The sequence below is a fragment of the Micropterus dolomieu genome, linkage group LG17, assembly GCF_021292245.1.
Source record: "Micropterus dolomieu isolate WLL.071019.BEF.003 ecotype Adirondacks linkage group LG17, ASM2129224v1, whole genome shotgun sequence".
Lineage (NCBI taxonomy): Eukaryota > Metazoa > Chordata > Actinopteri > Centrarchiformes > Centrarchidae > Micropterus > Micropterus dolomieu.
Window position 1 is genome coordinate 15669550 of NC_060166.1, and position 15920 is coordinate 15685469.

The following is a 15920-nucleotide window of genomic DNA, read 5'->3' on the forward strand; positions in this document are numbered from 1 at the left end:
TTCATGGCAGTGTTGGTTATTTATTGCAAATACCTAATCACGTCATACAACTGTAACAGTATGAAAACATTCACATCCCACTGGGTAAAATATAGAAACAATCTCGCTTTACAGTAAACTCGTCTGTTTCAGCGCCACAGTTTATAGGTCTTTTTACATTCAGTCAGGATTTAGCAATTCACAAATTACTGCGGCGAAGAACAGGTGATATTTCATGCAATTTGCCAAATTGACTTTATGTTCTGTTAAAGTGCAAAGGTTAGCAGAAATGAATAATTCAATGTGTTGGTGTTTAGGCTGGGTTATGACAATAAACAACAGAGAACTTTCTTTTAGTGACAATAGCGACTAACCAAAATAACAATCATATATCATGTTTATATTTAAAATATCATTTCCATGGTGTCTGCCCACTGTGTGGTGATATTTTGACATCACAGCAGACAAAATCAGCATTATTTTTGAGGGCCATTTAGCATTTTTCCAATAGTTTGACTTGTTAAAGGGAATTTCTCTGGCACAAGCAAAGACCAAGAAACTGCCTCTACTTATCATATAGAGGAGTCCATTACACTTGTTGCCTGCAGCAGGAACTGAACAAGTGTGCCTTCTTTCAGGTCTACACCCAGGCCTGCCAGCCTGGGTAGAGTCTGCTGAGGTTTTTGGGGTCCATGGCTTGTTGGATGAGCAGGTTGACCTGCCCCCCAACGCTGAGCACCGTGCCCTCCTCCACCCCCTTCAGCTTCTCCTGCAGCCTCAGGAGCACCCGCTCGGCCACTTTGTTGAAGCTCTGACTGTCACTGCAAGAAGTAGTGTGTAAGGTGTTGAGGCAGAAACAGTTCTATAACGTTGCTGAAAGGGCTCTAATTTTGAAATTAAAGGATTAAAAATCACTTTGATTAATTCAAAATGGATTTTTCATGCAGGTCCAATGCTGTGAAGGAACAGTAACACACACACCTGGATTTACGGTGGTTGTCTATGTCATCTCCCCCCATGGTGGAGCCGAGGGTTGCGTTGAGTTCCTGCTGTTCGTCATGCTGCAGGTAGAAGGCCTTTAACGGGTTCATGGTCCAGTCGAACAAAGGGTCATACAGCAGTACCTATACAGCCCATAAACACATAGAAACACACAGAGACAATGCTTAACACGAGGTGAAGGAAATGCCAGTGACCAGCAACTAAGAGGTTGGTGGTGCGTGTGTGTGTGGGTGAGTTGTCTCATTTTCTTACCTCTACAATAGTCAGCAGAGCTTCTTGAGAGCTCCTCATCACCTCCATAGTCTTCTCACAACATCTGGCCACAGAAAACATAGATAAGGTTAAGCAAATACTGCAGTGGCATTTCATTACATTTACTTAATTTTATTTATTCAGAGTGTCCTTGAAGGCACCACAAACCAAAATGTTTTAAAAACTGGTCCTGCATGTGGATGTGGATTGATGACACAAATATGAAATAGATTTGTGGTTAATTCATGACAATTATTATGAGGGGGGGCGGGGAAAACACCATATGAAAACATTCTCAGGCTCTATTTTTGACAATGCCAGAGAACAACCATGAGCTCCTCCTCACCTCCTGAAAACACCCTCCACTCCAGTGATGCCCATCCCGTCCACAATGTCTCTGGACAGTCTGAAGGGGACCGTCTCGGGGGTGGGTAGGATCTTCCCCTGCTCAAAGGCCACGCCTGAACACCGAACGCATAAAGAGGAAATAGAGAGAGGGATGCATGTTACACGCCACATTATTCACAATGTCCTGATCTGAGTCCATTTATGATTTCATTTGAATCACTAATTGTCAAATCAAAAAAAGGCACTTTGGTCAAACTCCTCCACATGTAGGATGAGTCGGGAGACTGCTCCATGTTGCTTGACAACAGCCCGACCTTTTCTGAGGAGGAACTTTTACATAAAGTAACAAATGAGAATTATCTTACCTAAATCGATGTGCACCAGTTCAGCAGTCTGCTCATCGATCAGGATATTCTGGATGTGTCTGTCCCCCAGGCCCACGATGTAGCCAACTGTGGGCACAAAACAGAGAAGTAATTTGTTGGCTGAATCAAAAGGAGAAAGAAAACAGGTCGTCTATGATTTCAAATCCCCAAGATGTGTTATTATATGACCATTATTTGCTATAATGAAATTTAAAATTATAATATATATATAATAACGGTTACAATTTGTTATATGTCCTAAGGCACACCTGTGCAATACCCATGCTGTCTGATCAGCATCTTGGTATACCACACCTGGGAGGTGGATGGATTATCTCGGCAAAAGGAGAAGTGCTCACTTACACACACTTTGACAGATTTGTGAACAATATTTGAGAGAAATAGGCAAGTCTTACATTTTTGAGTTCAGCTCACGATGAATGGGGCAAACACAAAAGTGTTTATGATTTTGTTCAGTGTAGTATTTTAATATTTTGTGTTTATATGTGGCTGCTACCTTAGCCAGGTCTCTTTTGTAAAAGAGATTTTTGATCTCAATGGGACTTTATGGTAAAATACAAAATTAATAAAATTACTGTGTGTACCTATAGACGAGGTGGCCACGCTGCGAGTGTAAGCCAACCGTTTCTCCATCCACACCGCGGGGTCCAGGAATCGTTCCATGCAGAAATACCTGAAGACCGGCCTGAAGCTCTTGCATACCTCACTGTAGGCCTGGAGCTTCTCATCATACGCCAGTCTCTGAGCCTCCTGTAATAACAGCACGACAGAAGATTAAAAGGACAGGTCTTTAAGCTACTCTTTTAGGGATGAAGACAGTGCAGTTCTGATTGGATCTGCAGTTGTACAGAAAAAAAAAAAAAAAAAAGGAAAAAGATTCTCAGGCCAGTTCAGCCAAATCAATTGAAATACAAAGAACATCACCATCATCTTCTTGCGGCAGGCTAGGTTGGTCCAGTCACCGGGTCTGAAGCGTTTGTGGGCTCCTTTATTGGGATCCACCAGAAACTCCCCAATAGGCACCGTGCCAGAACACCACTCTAAGACGCCACTGCGCTGTGAGAACGGCACCACCTGGAATGAAGAGACAGAAAGCAGGTGAAGTGTAAGTCTGTTTTTCTTATTTTTAAACCACTTTGATGATGAAAATAAGCGAATTACAAGTTGATGACGCAAAGATCAAAGGAAATATGCAACAGAGCAACTCAGTCCTGATTTATTATTCTCTTTGAATTAAAGAGCAAAGGTTTAAAAACACAAACAGATGAGTAAAATAAATAATGTGTGTAACCTTGTATCGTCTGATATTGAGCTTCCTCTTGCGAGTGTCCGTGTTGCGCTGCAGCAGCATGGAGCACATGCTGAAGACCTGCTGCATCACTGCATCCTGCCGCAGATCATCCTGACCCTGTTCACACCGAGAGGGCAAAGGTCACCGGAGAACATATAGTTTACTATAGCACCCAGGAGCATTGAGAAGCTAATTTTGAGCCTCATTTTAATATTAATTTGGCCATTTAAATTTTTTACCAGTGGTAAGGTTATTAAAATATAAGAAAAGGGTCTTGTCCTGTTGTTTTATGTCTCCAAGGTGGGTTCAAATCAAGGGCAATTGGACTTGATTGAAATACTCAAAGATGTTTCGCCTTTCTTCCAAGAGGCCTCTTCAGTTCTGACTGACTGTCAGGGAATCCCTGCTGTTTTATGTCTGTTTTTCAAACCTATATTAGCTTTGATACACAGCCTTCCCAACAACTTTTCACGTAAAATATAAGTGCCTTATTTTCCACAACTGAGAAATTACACGACAGACCAAATGTGAGGTTAATAAAATGTACCACAGGTGTACATGTGTTTTGTAATTTTATGAAATGCCTAAATATTACACATTTTCCTCCATGAGACATAATTAAAGTGAATAAAAATCACATTGATACCATATATTTATATAAAATTCAAATTAAATGAGGTTAATGTTTGGAAAAACTGTCTCAAGTGTCTTTAATCTAAAAAACTTACTGTATTTGGCCTTGTACAAGACAGAAGTACAAGATGCAGAAATATATAAGCAAGTGGCTGATCGGGGAGCCAAGAAGTTGCGAAAAATGCAAAATCTGACATATTCAGAGCAGAAGACCATTGGAACAAAGATGCGGATAAATTGAGAGATTAAGATGATGAAAGAATTTTGACTCTAAGCAAAGTCATTTTTGAGATAATTGCAAAAAAAGGCCTTGAGGTCAATGAGTAATGAGTAGTGGGTGGAATTTGCAACCCACATGCCAATTTTGAAGCATTTTAGACTTACAGTTTTTGCAGCACGAACAATTTTAGCGCAGAAAGAAGAACAATGAGAACAAATACAATAGTGCTCCAGCAGCTTCGCATGTCAGACCCCTAATTACCAACAGCCAAACTGAAAAGGAAAAGAACTGAAGTTAAAAGTGAGCAGGCTCCTTGTCAGGGCTGCTCACATTTTAATCACACATGACAGCAGCTTTTAGCTTCAAAGAGAGGGGATTATTATAGTCGAGAACACACATATCTGACAGAAAGAAATGTCTTTACACTTGTTTTTAACATAAACTCAACCTCACAAAAATCAAAAGCATACTTCTGACAAGACACACACAGGAGGCACACTTACTGTACCTTGACCAGTTGTCTCCTGCTCTTGCCGTCAGAGCCGACACAGTCGATGATCTTGGGCAGGTTGACTCCTCCGGCCAGGTGATAGTGGGGCATAAAGGATCTGACAGTCACCAGGTTGTCATAGCAACCAGATGGATCCACCTATTTACGCAATCATACAAACATTGATCATACAATGAGTGGTAAATATTTCAATGTACATGTGGCGTCATTAGTGGAGCTGATTTGGTCTGGAGGAGTTTTGTGTTGCACTGTTGTTTAACATGTGAGACAGGAACAAAATGAGAAACAAATTGATTTTATATCACAAATTCTAATTTTGTGAAGTCTGTACACCTGATCTTAGTTTTTTCACATGAAAACAAAGAAATTATATATATCCAATGGGTCAATCAAATTAAATCAAATCAATTTCCTCTTTCAGTTGGCCATACTACCTCCATCATACCAAAACTAAAATGATTAAGGACAACGAAAACTCTGAAGTTCACCTTGATCTCCATTGTGGGGATGACAACCTCATCCAGGTCTTTGATTTGCATGATGGGCTGATCAGCTGGAATAGGAATAGCCTCTATAATGAAACAAAGTAAGATGACATCAGCTGGACATAAACACATTTAGAGGTAGACAATGAGGAGTTGTCCATGTGAACCCCTTAAAAACTCAATTATTAACTAACTGCCTAATTATGTAGCATTAGGATAAATGTTGGGATTTCTTGACATTTAAAAGATTAAAAACCTTGAAATGGTGTGAAACCACTGTGCTCCGGCTACTCACTCTTCTCGGTCTTGTGTTTGCTGGCATCCATATAAGCCAGAGTGATGTAGGCATCACACAGACGCTCGATCCCTCGGATCATCTCGCCTCTCTTTTTCCTGATCACATTAATGATTTTCTGAGCCACATCTGAACGCTCCTGCACAACAAAAGACATCACTTGTAAAACAGAACTTGTATAGAATAAAACCAATGTAGAATAAAACTAAAGGCTATAAAACATTATGAATGTCACGATGTTATCCGGGAGAGGACTTCAAATTGTTTCTTTAGGAGGGAATTGTTCATTTCAAAATTGTTACAGACTATACGAGCAACATCCATAATGCTGGTGGTGATAAAATTTGACTTTGAAATTGCAGCTTTGTGCAAAGCAAAGACACAGCAAAGAGCATGCAAGCCTGTAGCAGCTGTATGGTCCAGAGAATCACAAAGAATTAATCTATTTCAAAACAGTGAAAATATTTGCAATAAAAGCCAGAGGAAATTACCTTTACTAATAATAGAACTAAGTTTGTTTAATACATGCAGTAATGCAGCTACTCAATACCAAAAGTAGGTGTGGAACACTTCAGCTCAAGGTAAACTAAATATTTGACGATAAGCAATAAGCACACCATCCTCCTTATCACCTTGGACTAGGGCTGTGCAGTAGATCTATTATGAGGTATACAAATATAATTTCAAAAGAGATGTAAAATTAGAGAATACCGATTTAGTTTGACTGACTTAAGTATTATGTTTCCGTTAAGTCCTGCCAGCGTTTGCTCCTCTCTCTCCCTCACCACGCAGCCCCACCCCTCCCTGTGCGTCTGCACGCAGCAGTCTACTCACAAACAACAACATGGAGGGAGACACAGTGCCGGTGTAACACCAAAATCTGTGACATATCAGATTCTGTGACTACACCCAAAAGACCATAACCAAGTACTTTTGGTGCCTAAAACCAACCAAACTGCAACCACCCTCTGGCGCTTAACTTGCCATTTGGGTCACAGAATCTGATCACATTCTCACACGGTCACACATTCTGGTGTCACACCGGTCAACACTGCTGCAGACCTAGCTTGTAAAAAGAAAAACACGGTTCATTCAGTGTTTCCCACACATACACTTTACTTCAGCGGTCCGCCCAGGTTAGGCAACACATTGTAGCATTTTTCTTAGAAACACAGAATGATTACGTTTCAAGTCGCGACATGTCGGATATTTTAGAAGCACGGACCAGGTTAGCTTTTAAACTATGGAGACTGCACAGCGGCCTCAACCCAGCACACAATGCTGGAAAGCTGACGAAACCTCTTCAAAAGACTAGGTTTTGCTGTGTGAAGATCTGGCTTCAAGTAAAATATATTTATACCCAGTTAACTACCCTAGCGTTACGTTTCTGATCACATACTTCACCTAATTATTGCAAATAAGATCAGGTTCATCACTTAATATATACTATTCATCTGATCTGTTTCTTTTCTTCATCAGATAATGTTCCACCTTATTAATCCTTCACTTACTCAGTTATTAGGCATTTAGCCGTCAATCTATCGAAAATAATTCAATTCCTTCTTAAGAGACTGATTATATCCTATCCCTGTTAATAGGGTGGTGACCCATACGAGTGTTTTTAAAGTCTCACCAGGTCAAATGGTGAGGGCTGCCGCGGAGCGCTCTTAGACAGCCGAGTCCTGCAAAAGTTCTCGTCCTTGTTGGCGTTCACCAAGGCGAGGATAATAAAGAGTGTGTGGTGAGGGTGCTCCAGAGACGCTCTGCAGATCAGCTGTGAGGAGAGAAAACAACCGAAGCAGCAGTTTTTTAAAGGCGGTAAAAAAAAATCATTATTTGTATAAAGCAAAAATCTGTTTTAAAGTTGGCTTTTTAAGGAACTGAGGTACACTGGTAGGAGTAATTTAGCATGTACAAAAAGTCATCTAGAAAAGTCAACTGTAGGTGAATATTGCAGGAGAACAATGATATACTGCTGTTAATGTAAATTAAAACAGTTTTGCATTACATCGCTGAGGACAACATGGAAGCCTGTATCCTCAGTAATGCCATTTGCCATCTTGGTCCCCATGCGAGCAGCCAGCTGATACATGAGAGGCAGAAACTTGTAGGAAGGGATCTGCTTCACTCCTCTCTGGAACACAAAAATAAGTGACGGTGCTCTGAGAAAATGAAAAGCATTGAATTTCACTCTTTTGGCTTTTATCCCCAAATTATGTGAAAATAAGCACATTTAGGTGTGTTTTACTGACCTTCATCATGTCATTTACAGCTTTAACGTCGCCATTCTCCAGCCAGAGTGAAGCCAGGCGGAACACCCAGGTGTCGTGCTCCTCACCTTGCTCCAGACACTGGATGTAATTCTCCACCGCTTTGCACAGGAAACGCTGTTTGTCTGCCTGCAGGTTGGACAGGGCCTTCTCATCCAGCTCCAGCTCTCTCTGCACCTTTATTGTGTACCTGTGAAGTAGAATCAAAGCTTGCTGGGATTTTTCATCTACAACATCTCTTTAGCTAAATTTATCCCATCTGCTGTGTACGAAAAAAAATCAGTGCTTTTGAAAGACAGACCTGTTGGATGTCACTTTACGCTCCCTCATCAAGTCCACTTCTTCTTTGGCCTTCTCCAGCAGCGCTTGCTTGTTCTCAAACTCAGAGGAGTTCATGTATTTGTCGATGCTCTGGTACTGAGCGTCAGAGAAGCGGGCCAGAGACAGGAAGGCCTCCGTCCGCTGACTCTGCAGCCTGGGGTCCTGAACTCCTGATTCCCCCTCAATCACCTCCACTGCCTGGTAGAAGTGAACAGGAGAGAATTTTACAGATTTGAAAAGCTAATTGAAATCAAAATAACACTGACGGTGAAGTAGTGAAAACAAATGTATATGGTAAATGTGGCAAAAATGTAAAAACAGAGCACAAGTTTTCAGTAGAAAAGCTCAAGAAACATCACTACAAAACAGTTCGGTCAGTTAGGTGGCAATGTATAGAGGCACACACAGGAACAGGCAAACACATTCACATACACGTATTAATAATTTATATTTGTCCACATGAATCTGCTGTAGCCCGAGGACAGAAACCGTAAACTGGCAAAAGTTTAATATTTATGTCTTTGGGCCTACTCCTTATTTATCTGGACATTAATAAATAATTCAGAGGTGTGTGTGTGTGTGTGTGTGTGTGTGTGTGTGTGTGTGTGTGTGTGTGTGTGTGTGTGTGTATACACGAGTGTGGGTGGCGAGACACTGTCTGATGGGTAATAACTCATTCATTTCTCTGAGGGAAGCCTGCTGTGCACAAATTTGTGTGTGACAAAACTCAATTTATGACATTTTTTGAGAGTTTTCCAGGCAACTGTGGACAACTCCGTTTGGATGAAACCGATTATATTGGGCTGCAATTATTATCTTTTAGCTTCCTCTTACCCTCTCCAGGTACTTCTCCAGTATAACTCCAGGGCTTTCCAAGCAGGTTTCAGCCAGCCAGTTACCACACAGCCTGAGGCACTCAGTGTAGACCGGAGCCAGAGCAGGATTTAAGTCCACCTGGTCAACAGAAAAACAAAACATAGAGAATAGTTCAATGAAGCCTCGACATTTTGGATTTTGATCAGATGTAGGATGAAGATGGGGATGTTTAGGAGCGTAAAAGAAAGAAAAGAAGGTGGACAGCATTATAACATTTAGGTATGTTCCAAATATAAAGTGAGCTTTTTAATAAAATAAAGGCACTCAAAAGTAGGCTTTTTGATTTGAGTCTATGTGTTTGTGTCTCACCTTTTCTTCTAGGTTGTGTATCATCTGCCTCAGCAGGCCCAGGGCCAGTCCCTGCTCTCCCTTTGCCCAGAACACCTGGGCTTCCTCTAGTTTCCATGATGACACAGGGAATGATGTCCAGGACGACCCCCCACCACCATGTTGCTTCATCTGGAAGACTGCCCGCTCAGCCAGCTGGACAGGGATCACAACACTGTGAGTACTTTGTAGTTGCCTGTTCTGAACATATTCACATGCAAAATAAAAGGAAACATTGACTTAACACACACACACACACACACACACACACACACACACACACACACACACGCGCGCGCGCGCTACCTGTGTATTCCCAGCCCTGCGAGCCAGCCGGCAGAGTTCCATGAGGTGGTCGGTGAGCACGGAGCTGAGGTACTGAGTGCTATCAGGGTCTCCCACTCTGGACATCAGGGTTTGCTGGGACACAGAGCGAACGGCGAGAACGGGCTCCACCAAAGCAAAGTCACTATCAACGAGGAGCTGGGAGTGCTGCTGCCACTGGCTGCAAACTTCCCTCAGAGTCAAATCTGAGAAGGGCCTGATATAAAAATATTGTTAAGAGGAATGATATTAATGTGTTCACTACAGAAAACATCTCCACCGGCCTGACCCAAGATGGGAAGGAGCAAGCCTTCAAAACAACAAAGTTTGGCCCTGCCGATAAATCCCCAAGACTCTTTCCTGTCTTAATGATCGTTACTGTATGTTTGACAGATGATATCACCTGGAAAAGAGCTGTTTAACACTCTCCAGCTCCCTGACGCTCTGCAGGTTCCTGAGAGCCGGGTACAGAGAAGACACAGCCTCTAGACTGCCCCTGCACAGGTCTTCCACCTCTGCACCCCTGCGGAAACACAATAGCACAATTATTTTTCCAGTGGAGCATTGAATGAGTTAAATCTTGACATTTCATGAGTGTGTCAATATCTACCGTACCTGGCCTGTTTCATAGTTTCATCAAATAGGGAGAACTCTTTGTCCCTTAGTGCTTGCAGGGCACAAAACACTGATTCATGGTAGCCAGGTGTGGACTTCTCACTCCTGATAAAACAAATTAGATTTGAAGGAAAAAGAGGTATTAAGTGGGCAAGTGCATCTGATTCGCTGATGGGGTTACAGTTGTGTTTTGTGAAGCAGGCGCCGCACTCTCGGCTGTGTGTTTAAGGCCCCTTAACCGCACCTCTCTGACACCTCGCAGTCCCACTGTGTGTTCCTCCAGGCCGCCTGGAAGCGGAGCTCTCTCAGCTCAGCTCCCCACTCTACCCCTTCACTCTCCAGACCCCTCATGTAGGTGGCAAGGATGCTGCTCAGACCAAAGTTCTGCAGGCCCTGTTGACAGGCAAAGGGAACATCACCACTGAAGGGGTTGCATTGCACTGCATTGAAAGCATTAATACCCGACATAAGACATATGATTTGGGCAAACAGGTCAAATCTCATCAAGCTTCATCATACCATCTCCGCTTTCTGGTTTATTCAGATGAGACAGGTGTATTTGAACAAAAGACAAAAAGACAATAAAACGTTTCGTTATTTTTTTACCTCCACGATTCCGACTTGTCGAGTGACCTCGGGCAGAGTAGAGTGAAGGTCATATGAAGTCAGGGCCTTCCCCCACATAGCCTCATGCTCATAAGTTCGAATCCTACAAATTAGTACGTTAGTAATTAGTAAGCGTTGTAGTTCTGATAATGATTGAACACCACAAGGAAAGAGAGATAATGTGAAAGATGATGAGCAGGTCCACAGGTCTCATTGATCTAGTTATGGACTACCTTGTCAGTGGACTGGTCATCGTCTCCCCGCCACAGCCATACAGACTGTCGGGCTCTCCGATGCTCCGATACACCTCAATCAGCAGCTCCTGCAAAGAACAAATGAATACACGTCATTGCATATTATTTTATAGCCATTAACATTGTTGTGCCACACCTCCGTACATTAAAATGCATGTTTAGCTTTGGTAACTCACATTTGTCACAAGTTTTGAACGTATTTTATTGTTATTTACAGGTGGACATGAGAAACACATCAACGAGAAATCTGAATTGGCAAATTTCTTTGTTTTGTTAATTTTGGAAACAAAATTGTCATTGAAAAAACAAATCTGACAAGAAGAACTGACCTGCAGACTGATATTGGTGTCTTCCATGCTCTTCTCAGTCAGGCTCGAGATGGTGAAGTTCTGGCTGTTCTCTTCAAAATTGATCTTACGTGACGCTCTGGACTTGGTTCTGTGGATTTGGTAATTACACAGATCACAAAAAGGAGAATCGGATAAAACCCTCAAAATGTATAAAATGAGATGCTTGACATGTTACTGTGACCCAGACAAAAAAACATTACAATGGCAAAAACAAAATGTGTAGAGCAGATTTAACATTTAATGTGTACTGAAATTAAAATAATCTAATGTAAATCATGTTTTAATCGACATGAATGTAGAAAAATTTGGTTCAGTTTTCTCCTGGCTTACCTGCGAAATGCCTCCATGTTAGCTTTGATCTTATCGACATAGATCTCAGTATACAGCAGGGCGGTGAAATGTGCTGAGCAGGACTGAGCTGCTTTGGCTACCTCCAGGTAGTTCAGCTCCAGCCAGAAGTTTGAATCACACACCGTGCCACAGGAGTTGCTGGAAGGACAATACACTGTTTATTTCACATAATACACTGCATATGTCAGTTTACATGCGCCTACACACTCATCAAAAAAAATTTTTTACTATTATCTGAAACATATTTGATTACAATAACACTGCAAACCTATCAGCTTCCAGCGGTCTCTGCTGGTGTCTCAGATAGTCAATAACAGCAAGCATGGTGCGGAGAGAGGTCTTGTCATGCAAGCCCTGGCTGGCACTGTCTGACTCTGTAAAGAATAATAAATGCTAAATCACAAACAATAAACACAAAACATATAGACTCTTGAATGTGAAGACAGTGCATCACTATCATTAACAGCCCAAATGTAATACTGATTGTGAACACAAGCCACAGTCAAGTGCCGTGAGACTAGAGTAGATGAAGAGAAAGATAAATTAGCATTTGTCATACTCTCAAACCCACCAGAGTCAGAGTTGAGAGGTGTGGCAGACCGACTGGAGGCCTGAGCGCTTCTGGAACAAAAGCTGAAGAAGTCCTGAATGTGCGAGGAGAGCAATTGCCTCCACGGACCATTACAGTCATCCAGAAGGATGGAGTGAATGATGAGGGGCAGCAGCTTCTGACAGCAGTCCACACTCACCTGGAGACAGACGGAGGAAATCAGGCGCAGTTAGATCTGGAGCTCTGGATTAGAGGATGGATTCGGACCGGAACTAGTTGATATACAGTATGTGACAAAATGCTCTAAAGCGCATATAAAAATGATCCAAGATTTGGATACATTAAGCATTTGGATCATGCGCTCTTAACAAATGAAATGAAAGGCAGAGTACTGACTGATGGAGGCAGTCCAGTAATCCAGAGTACGAGATCTTAAGCTAACTTCTATGCACTCACCAAACACAGTGGTCGTGTCAGTAGCAGAGCCTCATTCCTGACTCCTCTGCTGTCCAGCAGGGCGGTGCACAGAGCCTTCAGCCAGGCCTTGTGGCCACCCGCCTGGGGAATCCAAAACTCCTGACTCTCCAGCTTCTCCCTGGCCTCTGAACTCTCCTCAGCACCCACAGCTGCTACCTAATCAGGGACATGATCAGTAGTAACTGGGCGGACACAGACGTTTACAAGCACATAAACCAAAACACTTATATAACATGCAAGTGAGAGTGCAGAGTGACAGAAATTGTTACACACTGGTACACGTACACTGTAAAGAGGACACAATTTATATTTTTACACAAAACCATCCTTAACCCACCTCCTTCTTGGCCTTTCTAAAGGGGTTAAGGTAGGCCAGCATGGGGTCTCTGTTGTCCTTGTGTTGCTCCCAGAAGTCTACTCCAGACTGCGTGGCGAGGATGTTCTTCACACACTGAGCGGCTTCCTTCCTCACCTCAATACTGGCAGACAAGCCCAGCACAGAACACGGTAAATATCAATACACCGTCTCGCACAATAAATGTTTCATTGCAGAGATCCAGGATTCTATGTACCGCTGTTGAGTGAGCGCGTCGTTCATGCAGTTGAGGATGATGTAAATACACTGTGACTCAGTGGAGGTGAACAGGGACATGGCCTTTTCATAGAGGGGGTCTCTGCCATGAAGCAGGGCGATGGTGGAGAAATCCACAGGACCCAGTTCTCCCAGACAGCTGCCTGCGGCCTCTGCAGGAAAAGATTTGTGTTTGTGAAAGTGAACATGACATGTCCTATGGTTGCTTTAGTACAAGTTATCAGATTTTATACCTAAGATGTCGGCTCCTCCAGCGTGGTTGGCTGCTAGCTTACAGAGCTGCAGCAGACTGAGAATCAGCTTCACCAGCACACTGTTAGTGGGGTCAGCTACAAGGAGGACAAAGTGATAAATAATTTATAACAATCTTATTAGACATTTAACATGCCACAACTTTTTCTACACATAGACTTTATTTTCCTCATATGGCATCATACCATGGCACTCTTTGAGCAGCTCTCTGATCTGTCCCTTGTTGTCATGCAGCTGTCTGGTCAGCTCCTTCAGGCCCTCGAGTCTGGTCAGAGGTAAGGAGTCACAGGACATCACTGACAGGAAGTGGGCGATCTCCTGTAAAGGGGAAACATGGAGGATCTCTGTCAGTAATGAAATTTAGGATTGGTCATTTTTTATGGATAACCATGACATGTCTGAGGAATCAGAGCTGCATATGCATCAGAAGAAAATCACCTGCATGATCCTAATACATGTATATAAGTAAGACCATTACCTGTCTCAGCGTAAAGGTCCCGGTGTTATATTTGAGCCTGTGCTGTACAGACCGCAGCTCTCTGAATTCAGGGAGGTCAGGAAAAGGCTCCAACCTGCTGATGGCTCCTTTTAACTTCTGTTGATTTTCTATCACGAGAAACTGCAACAGACTGAGCACCTAGAAGGCCAGAGAGAAGTAAAAATGAAAATGTGAAGCTCACAAATACTGAAAGGAGAGAACAGAAATAATGTAAAAGCCAGGCCAGCCTTGCGTCTGGATGTCTGGATTCTGTGGTTTTAGTGTCTGGATGTAAAAACTTTCTAAAAACTTACAACTGAGAAAGTAACTGCTTTTGTACATTTTAGGTAACCTACCTGTTATTATGCACAGCATCTTGAATGCATCATTTTATTGCATTTTCTTTAAATTGCACATAATTCATAATGAATCTGCAAACTGGCAAAACAGAACATTCTTCAATTGACTCCTTGTCACTTACCTGCTTTGAGATGGCAGGTTGGCTGGTCACCTGAGCCGTGAGAGTCCCTATGATGACCTGTAGGTGGCAGTCTAGAGCATCATCACAGAACTGCAGAGCCGCACGGCACACAGAGGTCAACAGGTCGCAGCACAGAGCGAGGCTTCGGTTAGAAACCTCGTCACACTGAACTGGTCTGAGGATGAGAGAAATACCAACTTGTCCGACTTTGTCTAAGGAAGACGGCTGTGGTTTGTGTGTCTACACAGTGTGTGTAATACTGCATGTACACAAGTATGTTACCTGTGAGTATATGTGTCCACCAACCTGCCGTTGATATGGTGAATGAGCGTGTAGATGATGTCTCTGAGGACGAAGGCCCACGCTCCGCCCAGGCCGTCCTTCACCTCTCTGAGCAGCAGGTTGACAAACAGGTGATACATGAGGAGGATGCGGTGACGTTCGTAGCTGTTGGTCGTCTCCGCTGCTCTTTCACACACCGCCAGCAGGATCCTCTGGATAGAAATCTAAAGCACAAATAAGGGACGACAATGATGACAATTTTATACAGAACAGGGAAAACACAATCAGGTTATAACAGTCAAAACCACTCAGGGGCAAAGAATGTTGATCCAAATGGGGGATAAGTCAAACATCTTACCGGAGTTTTTGACAGAATGGCTACCAAAGACTTGTGGTTTGCACTATGGCACTTGCTGAGGTAGTCCAGTGTAGCTTTAATGACATAAGAGCTGAAGTATGGTGGGTTTGGTGCGGGGTCCAGTTCCCTGAGGGGCGTTAAACAGTTATTTTATTTTGTCATACATTTGATTTCTTGTTTTTAAATTATACCCAGGTTGAAACTGGGAAGTTGCCATCACAATGATCAAATGAATGAATAAACAAATTACTAAAATTAACTAAGACAAATCATGGTAAATTTCAACTACCATTACCCTATAAAGCGTTTCAGGTCTTCTCTGTCTCCTTCAGCTCCACTTCCTTCATACAGAGTCATCAGCAGTTCCACCACTATGTCCGCCAGGTTACTGTGGATCAGGTTGTCAATTTGCTGCGGACACATGCACAAACACGGGGACAGACATGTATTAGTGGCACACGCTGCACATTTGAGCCTGTGACCCTGTATAACTTGTGTTCCGATTTTAGCACCGACAAAGCGCAGGTTACCAACTTATTCAGACTCTGTCCTGTCACTGTCTTGCAAATGTAACACACGTCAGACAAATATGTAAAAGGCCTCCAGCAAATGTCACGTTACGGTGCATTATGGAAACACTGCAGAAGTGGCTTACACTGATCGATCAGTGTACTGTGTGCCCACACTTGGTCCTGAAAACAAATGTCCTGTGTGGCTAAAGTTATTTGCTTTCCCTTGCTGTCTTTTTAAAAGT

General features: G+C 42.7%; 1 protein-coding gene across 5 annotated transcripts in view; it reads right to left on the reverse strand.

Annotated features, from left to right (window-relative positions):
- Positions 1-15920, reverse strand: part of atm (ATM serine/threonine kinase) — a 26140-nt gene continuing 10220 nt past the window's right edge. For 4 of the 5 annotated variants that reach the window (XM_046073394.1, XM_046073392.1, XM_046073393.1 and 1 more), the window contains exons 27-63: positions 15462-15577; positions 15167-15293; positions 14809-15032; positions 14527-14701; positions 14046-14204; positions 13753-13885; positions 13549-13644; positions 13296-13467; positions 13061-13202; positions 12703-12879; positions 12268-12445; positions 11965-12070; positions 11676-11834; positions 11325-11433; positions 10975-11063; positions 10742-10844; positions 10380-10528; positions 10136-10240; positions 9924-10043; positions 9503-9737; positions 9179-9352; positions 8828-8947; positions 7974-8191; positions 7655-7862; positions 7411-7536; positions 7036-7176; positions 5403-5541; positions 5111-5193; positions 4620-4760; positions 3259-3375; positions 2892-3041; positions 2552-2717; positions 1947-2033; positions 1580-1694; positions 1234-1297; positions 961-1103; positions 1-800 (exon numbers count right to left, since the gene is read on the reverse strand). In XM_046073394.1, coding sequence (XP_045929350.1) covers positions 620-800; positions 961-1103; positions 1234-1297; positions 1580-1694; positions 1947-2033; positions 2552-2717; positions 2892-3041; positions 3259-3375; positions 4620-4760; positions 5111-5193; positions 5403-5541; positions 7036-7176; positions 7411-7536; positions 7655-7862; positions 7974-8191; positions 8828-8947; positions 9179-9352; positions 9503-9737; positions 9924-10043; positions 10136-10240; positions 10380-10528; positions 10742-10844; positions 10975-11063; positions 11325-11433; positions 11676-11834; positions 11965-12070; positions 12268-12445; positions 12703-12879; positions 13061-13202; positions 13296-13467; positions 13549-13644; positions 13753-13885; positions 14046-14204; positions 14527-14701; positions 14809-15032; positions 15167-15293; positions 15462-15577 — 5247 coding nt within the window. In that variant the 3' untranslated portion in view covers positions 1-619. The remainder of the gene's footprint in view (positions 801-960; positions 1104-1233; positions 1298-1579; positions 1695-1946; positions 2034-2551; positions 2718-2891; positions 3042-3258; positions 3376-4619; positions 4761-5110; positions 5194-5402; positions 5542-7035; positions 7177-7410; positions 7537-7654; positions 7863-7973; positions 8192-8827; positions 8948-9178; positions 9353-9502; positions 9738-9923; positions 10044-10135; positions 10241-10379; positions 10529-10741; positions 10845-10974; positions 11064-11324; positions 11434-11675; positions 11835-11964; positions 12071-12267; positions 12446-12702; positions 12880-13060; positions 13203-13295; positions 13468-13548; positions 13645-13752; positions 13886-14045; positions 14205-14526; positions 14702-14808; positions 15033-15166; positions 15294-15461; positions 15578-15920) is intronic. The other variant, XM_046073395.1, reaches the window with a different exon arrangement.